Raw genomic sequence first — 10,826 nt, 5'->3', positions numbered from 1 at the left:
CAGTTTCAATTAATGTACTTGAATAACCAGTCTGTTTTTTCCTTCCCTTCCCTTCCCTTCCCTTCCCAGTGCCCAATGAGTGTACTGGAGTTTCTAGTGCCTTGCATTTCTTTCTTTTTCTTTCTTTCTTTCTTTGCTTTGCGATTTAAATTTTTTTTTTTTTGGCAGCAGAGGTGTGTCAGTGCCTAGTCAGGCTCGCATGACGAAGATAAACATGCTGTTTGCTCTACTATACTGTAGGGAAAAGATTGTGGGTTTGGTGCCTTTTTTTTTTACATTTGGTTAAGACCAAAATGACCTTGTGATGTATAGTTCTAGTTGATTACTGTTAGAAAGGGCGTATGAATTGTTTAAAAGCGTTATCTAGCACTGAAGATCAGTGATGAGCTTTTTTTGGCCTGAAGACTGGTGGACATCTTGTCTTCAGTTTCCTGCCCTTGCCAACGTTCTCACATCAATCGCACCCCCTTTCAAAGACCTTGGAGTAGCATGTAAACTTGCCACGATAGTTATAAGTTCTGTAAGTTACACAGTTCTCTTTGGGACAGCAGATGGGTAGGTGGTATCAGAAAGTGACCCTGTGTTTCCACTGGCACTGAGTGATGGGACGCAACACAGCACGGCCAACGCGAGTCGGTCGTTTAGGGCTTCGGATGCAGAGCGACCATTGGCGAGGGTGAAATTAACTTTATCCGAGTGGTATTTCTAGAATACGTCTAGAAGACATCTGCTGATGAAAACTACCATTTGTAGTTTGTGATCGAGCCTGCGTTCTGCAGCTAGCTCTGTAGTTTATCGAGGAGATACCAAAGAAATCATGGCAACCAGTGTCGAGATAGATTAGGAACCGCATAAGTGAACGACGACACGCTGTGTGAACGCAGGGTTCTGCAGGAGGTAAGCAAGCACACTGCCGATGATCAGTTAAAGAAGAGCTACACCGAGTTGTATAGTGTGTGTGTGTGTGTGTGTAAAAATGTGTCCCATATTAAATAAAGCTTGTCTTTTAGCATAGACGAACCATTAGAGTCAGCGCTCACAGCAAGGGCAGTCGTCTTGTGTTGGCTGTGGATCAGAAGTGTCCAGATGAGGAAAGTAAGTCGAGTGAAGCTGGTACGTTGAGAGGATTTTGAGAGAAACTATTGAAGAATACTCGTCCCAGCCCACTGGTTGTAAGCATTTTCAGTGATTTCTGTTTTCACCATCTGTGTTTAACCAGTGAGGCCTGTATTCTTGTCGATGCAACAGTGAAAGTTCAGTTCAGTCCAGTCGTAGGACCAGGAAGGGAAGTGTGGTAGGTGGCACCTCACTAACACTAGACTGCCTCTGCTCTGCTGTAGTGTCTGAACCAGCACTGCGTTCCTCCTCACGCTGTCCTTTATCTCATCCACTTCTCAGTTTATTATAGGAAAAAAAAACAGCCTTGTGCTTTTCATGCAGATCAGTAGCTTGTTTAAAAGGTCTTTTCGTAGCAGTCACTTGATGCCACTCAGAAAGTCAACAAAAAACAAACCGAACAGTGTGCGTGCGTGCGTGTATGTGTGTGTTCTATGGCTAGAACGTCTGTGTAGACCCAATCGGTGGATGTGCCGCCGCATACCTGTGAAAATCACATAGAGCAGAAAACGGCAGCTTTACAAATCCATAGATTGGCATGAGCATGTTACAACTACAAGGTATAGAGCAGTGAACCTTGTCATCCTAACTACTGATCACTGATAGGACCTGCTAGACTACACGCCATTGCCTTAAAGCTTGCTGTCTGCATCTGGTACCAGAAAAGTTCACGTTATTAATACAGTCCTTTTATAGAGAACTACAAAATAGATTAGTAAACGTTTCTCTCTCTCTCTTTCTCTGTGAGTGGCTGTATTGTACTTACAGTATTTAAAAACAAAAGGTTTTAACACATTTTTTTTCCCACCATTTAGTTTGTACTCAGTGCTTTATCTGTAAATCTAGAACAAAGTGCTTAGTTTGTTTGTTTTTTTTTCAAGTTGCGAGCAAATCCAAATTTTCCAGTTCCGTTAATTCAACTAGCATACGACTGAGTGCCATTCCTACATTTCTCATGAGTTGTAGTTGGATCCGATTTTAATTCCATAAACTGAGCACCTTGTTTACGGTTAGAAAAGTGATATTTAGTAGCTGCAGTGCAGAATATGCAATATATCTAATAATGGGATACACTGGGTAGAGACCATGTCCCTGGTTTACTCCATCAGTAAGGAGAATTTACTGAATTCATACGTGTTATTACTCCAATATCATAAAATAATTTTTTTTTTATTATTATTTGGAACGTAGACACTGCTACTACCATCTTACAAAATATTATTCTGTTTACATCTTCACTCACCTTCCAACTGTTAAAAATGCCGCTTCGCAAAGTGCCAATATGTAGAAATGCAGTTCACTGCACCACCGGACACCATTCAGATAATAATAAATAAATATGCTCTTCTTTCTGGGAAAAAGAACTTGCATGCCTCTTTGGTCACAGGTGATATTTACCATGATGTCGCATCAATCTCCTGCATTAATTGGAATGAGGGTTTTTTTGTTTTCTTTTGTTTCTCCCCCCCAATTTTTCCATTTTGTCTCCTGTGGAAAGAAATGCATCCGAACAGTGTGTTTACTTAATGCTACTGACCTGTCATTAAGTTATTTTGTTTTGTACTACTATCTGAATTCTCGTTTTATTTTACATTGTGTCTCTGCCATTTAGTGACTTCAATTCAGTGATTTTTTTTTCCCCCATACACTATTTAACATTGTGCAAAATGTTAAAAAAAAAAAAAAGGTTGAATAAAATGAAAACCAAGCAAAAACATGCAATGAATCATTGGCAGCATTTAACTGTTTAAATGTTTGCACTATAGGATGTTGAAGCTTCATATAAAACTGCGCTTTGCGCTCCAATAAATCACAATTTGTTACCTTATTTGTAAATTTAATAAATGAAAAGGCATTTCAAGAAATCGTACTGTTTGGCTTCGATGAGTGGAAAAGCACATCTTGTGCTCTGAACCCTGTCCTCTTAAATGTTAGGCTGTAAAATATCTATCTCCTGCCAAACTCCATCCAGCTCGTATTTCTTCCTTGTTCATTCTTTATTTAATCTATTTATTTATGTAATTTGTAATTCAGTGCAACAAATGCCGTCTTAGTCAATTATATCTAGTATTTCCTATGATAAAAGTACAATAAACCAAAAATATAAGAATTAAACTTATTTTTCGATATATTTACTAATTTCAAGCTTGAATGTTCTGTTGGCAGATCTTTTTTCTAATTTTAAACATTTCTAGAAAGATGAAAGATTATCTACCAATAGAAGAAGAAAATTTAAAGCTTGAAATGTGTAAAAGCATCTAAAAACTGGCTTGGATAAGCTCATATTTAATTTATCATACTCTATAAAAATAAATATTAGATAAATTTGCCCATAATGTACATATTTCACGTTACAGGGTGGTTTTTATTTATTTATTTATTTATTTTGGGGGGGCTGATATTCCTGAGTAACTTTGAAAGACGATCAGAACGCCTGCTGATTTTCACAACAATATACACTATATTGCCAAAAGTTTATGGACACCTGCACTGCAAAAAATGATATCTTGTGAAGAGAAAATATCTTTATGGGTGAATTTATCTAATATTTCTTATTAGAACTCAAATCTAAGTATTTAGCTAAGGTTTAGAGGCTTTTACTCATTTCAAGCTTCACATTTTCTTATTCTACTGACATCATTTTGCTTCTTTCTAGAATTAAATGCTTAAAGTTCACAAAATTATCTGCCAACCAAATAACCAACCAGCTTGAAATGAAAGCGTCTAAAAGTTAGCTAAATAATCTTGTATTTGAGTTCTCATAATCTAATAAGGAATAGTATATAAATTCACGCAAATTAAAGACATTTTCTCTTAAGATATCATTTTTTGCAGTTTGACTGTTGGAAGCACACAACTGTATAGAATGTTTTTGTATGCTGCAGCACCGGGGGAGAGCAGGGAGACTTGGGATATGTTTTCAGCTTTCGTAGATTGTGTGAAATTCTTTGCAGGTAGCGTCACGTTCATATGAGAGTATTTACTCTACCATCTTACCACAACGCTAGTTTCTCAGCTTGCCACATATCCTGGCCTTAAGGAGTCACGTTTTCTGTCATTATTTTTTGTGAGGAGACATGAGACAGTCAGGGGAGACTTGGAACAAAAATAAAATACCTCGCTTAATCCTACATGTTTAATTATTTATCATCAAATCCTGTACCATCTGAACTGTATGAACATACAATGCTGGTACAGCGATAGAAAAACGTCAGTTTACCCAAAACCCGACTCAACAAAACAATTCCATTCTCAAGAAGGAATGAAAAGTTTAATCCTCATACAGGGACACGCCCACACTTTTAACAACAATTTTAAAACTATATATTTGTAATCCACAAGAAAAAAACCTGTAACATGATGAACTGTCCCAACTCCTCCCCAACTGGAAATTTAGAGAAAAAAAAATCCTTAAAGCAGATACGCAGAACCTTTATTTTTAAATACATTTCTGAGTGGATAGTATCTCCATCCTTGACTCTTGTATGCTACATACGGTAAATGGGAATATATACACTACCGTTCAAAAGTTTGGGGTCACTTTGAAATGTCCTTATTTTTGAAAGAAAAGCACTGTTCTTTTCAATGAAGATCACTTTAAACTAATCAGAAATCCACTCTATACATTGCTAATGTGGTAAATGACTATTCTAGCTGCAAATGTCTGGTTTTTGGTGCAATATCTCCATAGGTGTATAGAGGCCCATTTCCAGCAACTCTCACTCCAGTGTTCTAATGGTACAATGTGTTTGCTCATTGCCTCAGAAGGCTAATGGATGATTAGAAAACCCTTGTACAATCATGTTAGCACAGCTGAAAACAGTTGAGCTCTTTAGAGAAGCTATAAAACTGACCTTCCTTTGAGCAGATTGAGTTTCTGGAGCATCACATTTGTGGGGTCGATTAAATGCTCAAAATGGCCAGAAAAATGTCTTGACTATATTTTCTATTCATTTTACAACTTATGGTGGTAAATAAAAGTGTGACTTTTCATGGAAAACACAAAATTGTCTGGGTGACCCCAAACTTTTGAACGGTAGTGTATGTATATTTATTTATTTATTTTTGAGAGTTGAAATCAACTGCAAAGTTGGCATTGGAGCTGAGCCAGCCAGCCCTGAGTACGTGACCTCACAGTGGTAACCGGTTTTAAGGCAGAGGCCTTTGACAGCTATAGACCAAAGTCATATAAATAAAAATTTATAGTGAAAGTAAGAAATACCGTTACCGACTTGCTCAACTAAGACTGGTTTGACTTCATTGATTGTAGGTTGACTCATTAAAACAGGATGGGTGTTATAACATGCAGCGTACATGTACATGCATGCATTTTCACTGATAAAACGTAAAAGGCTCATTAAATAATCAGATGAACTGAGACAATCGCATTCTGAAGCAAATTAAATAATCTTATACCAGTAACTTAAACACACAATACAAGTTACATGTATTAATCTAAATGCAGGTAAACAATGAGTGCTTTTGTTGTCTTGTATCCAAATGAGAGTCGCATCTTACCCGTTTGTGTTCTCGCTTCTTGAAAGCCGAGCTTGTGGCCGATTTGTTTTGAAACAATCTGACTTTCAGTTGTTTATTCAGTTCTCCGTTCATTCGCTTCTTCCACGTAAGGGTGAGATATTGCTGCTGAGGCGAGCATATCCAGCGGAGAAATCAGACGGCTGCTCCGCTCATTCTTCATTTTTTCCATACTGAGTACTCCGCCATTACTGCTCGGCTCAGCAATCGCTAAAACCTGAGACGGGACCGGTTTTAGCAACAACCGCGGGGAGGTCACTGCCCAAGCGATAATGCGTCACGTCACGTTCTGTCCCAGGTTTTAGCAACAACCCTCGGCTCACACTCCAGGAGAACTGGTGCAATTGAACTTACTTTCCTTTTCTTATAGTTTTCTTTTCCTTTAATTGTTGATACTGCACCCTCCTTCAATATGGGCTTATAGCCAACGCTCCTCAACGGATCAGAGGTCTCGTACGAGTCTTCAGTAAAATGTACAGAGCAGAGGAGAGACCACTTCGTAGCCGCCCAATGTGCCCATGAACTTCTTGCAAAACGCGTTCAAATCTTTGCAGTTTGAACATTCTTGGGCCATGAATGCAACGTAAATCCACCTTCTGTCATGTTGCTGCACCCACCAGCAACACATCAACGTGGCATGGCTATAAATTAGCTCAAAATGGAGGATCGGAGTCGCAGTCAGCTCTGTGTTTTAGTACAGCGGAAATGGCAATGAGATCGATAGACTTCCTGCTGTGGTGTCACAGATATCAAGGTCATTCACTCAGACCGCTACCTGTATAAATCACTTTAATCGTAAAAATTACTATATTAGATTTATTGTTAAAACTTAAAACTATTCTTGTGCCATTCTTGAGGTCTCAAGGCATTTATAAACAAAAAGTGAGGCCATGGCTCTGCGTATCTCCTTTAAATGTTTTTTTTTTCCATAGGATTTAAGTTTAATAAATAATACTGTATCTGGTAACTCGAGGCTATAAACTTTAATTCCTAACAAATCCCCAATTCACCAGTGTACATTACACCAGAGAATGGAGGTGGAGGCGAAGTAGAAAAAACACGTTTGGGTTGATAAAAATATTGAACCGCACAAACCTTACTGCAGTGTCCCGCTTCGTGTCTCCACAGAAAGTCAGTTACTCTCAGGGGCAACATTTAACTTCTGATGCATTCTAAAACCTGATTGGTTGAAATTAATTTATGGGAATACAACAAACTGTGGGCGGCACGGTGGTGTAGTGGTTAGTGCTGTCGCCTCACAGCAAGAAGGTCCGGGTTCGAGCCCCGTGGCCGGCGAGGGCCTTTCTGTGCGGAGTTTGCATGTTCTCCCCGTGTCCGCGTGGGTTTCCTCCGGGTGCTCCGGTTTCCCCCACAGTCCAAAGACATGCAGGTTAGGTTAACTGGTGACTCTAAATTGAGCGTAGGTGTGAATGTGAGTGTGAATGGTTGTCTGTGTCTATGTGTCAGCCCTGTGATGACCTGGCGACTTGTCCAGGGTGAACCCCGCCTTTCGCCCGTAGTCAGCTGGGATAGGCTCCAGCTTGCCTGCAACCCTGTAGAAGGATAAAGCGGCTAGAGAGAGAGAGACAACAAACTGTGGGCAGTACGGTGGTGTAGTGGTTAGTGCTGTCGCCTCACAGCAAGAAGGTCCGGGTTCGAGCCCCGTGGCCGGCGAGGGCCTTTCTGTGTGGAGTTTGCATGTTCTCCCCGTGTCCGCGTGGGTTTCCTCCAGGTGCTCCGGTTTCCCCCACAGTCCAAAGACATGCAGGTTAGGTTAACTGGTGACTCTAAATTGAGCGTAGGTGTGAATGTGAGTGTGAATGGTTGTCTGTGTCTATGTGTCAGCCCTGTGATGACCTGGCGACTTGTCCAGGGTGTACCCTGCCTTTCACCCGTAGTCAGCTGGGATAGGCTCCAGCTTGCCTGCGACCCTGTAGAACAGGATAAAGCGGCTACAGATAATGAGAGATGACAACAAACTGTCTCAAGTCTCCCTACTCTCCCCTACAGTTTCCCTTCATTGGAACCAAGAGACCCAAACCTGTTCCAGCATCACAATGTCTCTGTACACAAAGTGAGCTCCATGAAGACATGGTTTGCCAAGGTTGGTTGGTGTAGAAGAACTCAAACACCGAGCCCTGACCTCAAGCCTACTGAACACTTTTGTGATGAACTGGAACACCGACTGCACCCCAGACCTCCTCACCAGATATCAGGGCTTGATCTCACTCATGTTCTTGTGGCTGAATGAAAAAACACATCCCCACAGCCACGCCCTAAAATCTAGTGGAAAGCCTTCCCAGACATCAGAGTGGAGCTTATCATAACAGTAAAGGGGTGAACTCTATATTAATGATGGTGTATTTGAAATGAGGTGTATAGGGACACTTTATCATGAAACCTTTGGCCATATAGTGTATGTTGTATAACATCATAATGGTGCTTTGTTCACTCCATGATATAGATTGATGAATGAGCTGTGTTAAGCACTGATGTTCAACTCCAGAGCGAGTTTTTCTGCTCTAACACGCGCACACACTTTTAACCTAGTAATTAATAGTGTGACCACCTGTCTTGCATTTTACTGAAGAGTCCCTGAATGCTTCACAAACAAACAACAAAAAAACATGCACTGTATCAGTGTGGATTGTTTTTCATGTCATTTAATTTATAAAAAGTCATCTACATAGTATAAGACGGGGGTTCTCAAATTTCTGGTCGTTTTTTAATATTCAGACTTTTTAACTTGCTATAAGCAGAACATGTTAAGCTTTAGTTGACATTATAAGCCTAAATGTTTGTGTTATTGAGGTTTGGATTAAACCCAGTCGCCTCAAGTGACCTGTATAATGACGGATCGTAATTTCTTGTCTATGCTTCAAGGAACCTTGGGGTAAACCCTAGACCTCACTCTGGTGACCGCTGGTCCTGCAGTGAGGTGGAGATATTTTTCTAGGTGTCATATTAACACACGTCATGGTTTAGTAGTAGTAATTCTGAAAAGCCTGGTGAATTACAGGTTCTACAATCAGTGCAGTAGAAAAAGAAATCCATCCATTATCTGTAGCCACTTATCCTGTTCTACAGGGTTGCAGGCAAGCTGGAGCCTATCCCAGCTGACTACAGGTGAAAGGCGGGGTACACCCTGGACAAGTCGCCAGGTCATCACAGGGCTGACACATAGACACAGACAACCATTCACACTCACATTCACACCTACGCTCAATTTAGAGTCACCAGTTAACCTAACCTGCATGTCTTTGGACTGTGGGGGAAACCGGAGCACCCGGAGGAAACCCATGCGGGCACGGGGAGAACATGCAAACTCCACACAGAAAGGCCCTCGCCGGCCACGGGGCTCGAACCCGGACCTTCTTGCTATGAGGCGACAGTGCCACCTAGGAAAAGAAATATCATTTAAACATGGATTTTGGACAGTGATGCCTCCTGGAAAACTCTTTAAAAAGTGTGCAAGTACAACCACACCCACAAGTCCAGCTTAGGACAATGATTGATTGGTCAGGTGATTGCATTTCAGTGTGGTCCAACTGCAACATAGTGATGAACATGAAGCACTTTTGAAGCATTCCCCAGCCAAGTGTCCCTTCACTCAAGTGATCAAGCAACACAACGCCAACAAAAGGTTTTGTGGTTTGCTTTTTATTCTGTCTTCTCCACCTATCCATCACTGGAAAGTAGCTGCGCTACCAGATATTATTTAGATGGTGTATCGTTCTCAGTAGAGCTGTTACGAAATACTGGAGTATCAGCTACAGAGCAGTGCACCCGGCAGAAGCTCCACGGATAGCGTCAATGAATCCTCTAGGTGCAATACTTTTGGAACCAACTTAAACAGTGTTGAGATAAAAATCACACAGCAATGAATGATTGATTGCTCGCACTCAAAATATCATTCATTGATTTATGAACGACGGATGCTGATAAAGGGTGCGAGCCGCTTTCCAAAGTTTCAGAGACAAAATTTCTGATAAAAGTATTTTATTTGAAGGTATTTCTCATATTACAGGCTAAATGTGGATGCATTGGTGATATAATTGCATCAGCTACAGCTTTACTCTTGTTAGCAAAGAAGACACAAAGACCCTGCATAAATAATAGCATTAGAGCATTTTTTAAAGCTTTATCCGTCCTTCACGCCGCCTGTATTCGGCTCAACATAATCCATTTGGAATTAATACAAGTTTAATACACTTAACTCCCCCCCCCCCAAATTCTACTAAATGTAAATATATTTTAACACACACACACAAAAAAAAACTTTCTCCAAAATCAAATATAATCCAAAGCAAGGAGCCTAAACACTTCCCCTCTTCATTTTTCTATACAATATTGTATTATACAAACAAAAATATAGATCCTGCTCTTTATTCAACAGTCCACATTCACTTCCTGTCTCCTGTCCAAGCTGGACAATTCTTTTAGCTTCATTCATCTCATGATATACAGATCAGTTATACGCCCTCGGTCATTTCTGTTACATACTTAATTAAAAACGGCAAATAATTAGATCTGCAGCGCAATTAGAGAATAAATTGAATGAAATTCTCCGAGGAGATTCTGTTAAATATGTGTGGGTATAGTAATTCTTCGATCCTGCTGTCCTGTTTGTCATGTCACTCAGGTGAAGATTTGATGCTCAGATGATGCAGTCCATGATGTGGATTTGCAGAGTGTCCAGATCGGGAAGGACTTCCCCACATTTAGGACAGGCGTGCTCGGGAATATTCACCTGCTGCTGCCAATCCACTGAGACAGAAACAAAGAGATGAGAGAGAACTTTATAGTCTTTTTATCCTCCACTCATTTTAGGCTCATGCTAGGTTGCAATCTCAGTAGAGATGATTATGATAAAAGATTATGCGTATATCTCATCTCATTATCTGTAGCCGCTTTATCCTGTTCTACAGGGTCGCAGGCAAGCTGGAGCCTATCCTAGCTGACTACGGGCGAAAGGCGGGGTACACCCTGGACAAGTCGCCAGGTCATCACAGGGCTGACACATAGACACAGACAACCATTCACACTCACATTCACACCTACGCTCAATTTAGAGTCACCAGTTAACCTAACCTGCATGTCTTTGGACTGTGGGGGAAACCGGAGCACCCGGAGGAAACCCACGCGGACACGGGGAGAACATGCAAACTCCGCAC

At 40.8% G+C, this 10,826-nt stretch overlaps 1 protein-coding gene across 4 annotated transcripts in view; it reads right to left on the bottom strand.

The window, feature by feature from the left end:
• Positions 1-9,634: 9,634 nt before the first annotated feature.
• The window catches only part of optn (optineurin), a 29,775-nt gene continuing 28,583 nt past the window's right edge, over positions 9,635-10,826 (bottom strand). For all 4 annotated transcript variants that reach the window (XM_060903411.1, XM_060903412.1, XM_060903414.1 and 1 more), the window contains one exon: positions 9,635-10,419. In XM_060903411.1, the coding sequence (XP_060759394.1) occupies positions 10,310-10,419 (110 nt within the window). In that variant the 3' untranslated portion in view covers positions 9,635-10,309. The remainder of the gene's footprint in view (positions 10,420-10,826) is intronic.

The sequence above is a fragment of the Neoarius graeffei genome, chromosome 21, assembly GCF_027579695.1.
Source record: "Neoarius graeffei isolate fNeoGra1 chromosome 21, fNeoGra1.pri, whole genome shotgun sequence".
Lineage (NCBI taxonomy): Eukaryota > Metazoa > Chordata > Actinopteri > Siluriformes > Ariidae > Neoarius > Neoarius graeffei.
This window is presented reverse-complemented; position numbering and strand designations above follow the sequence as displayed.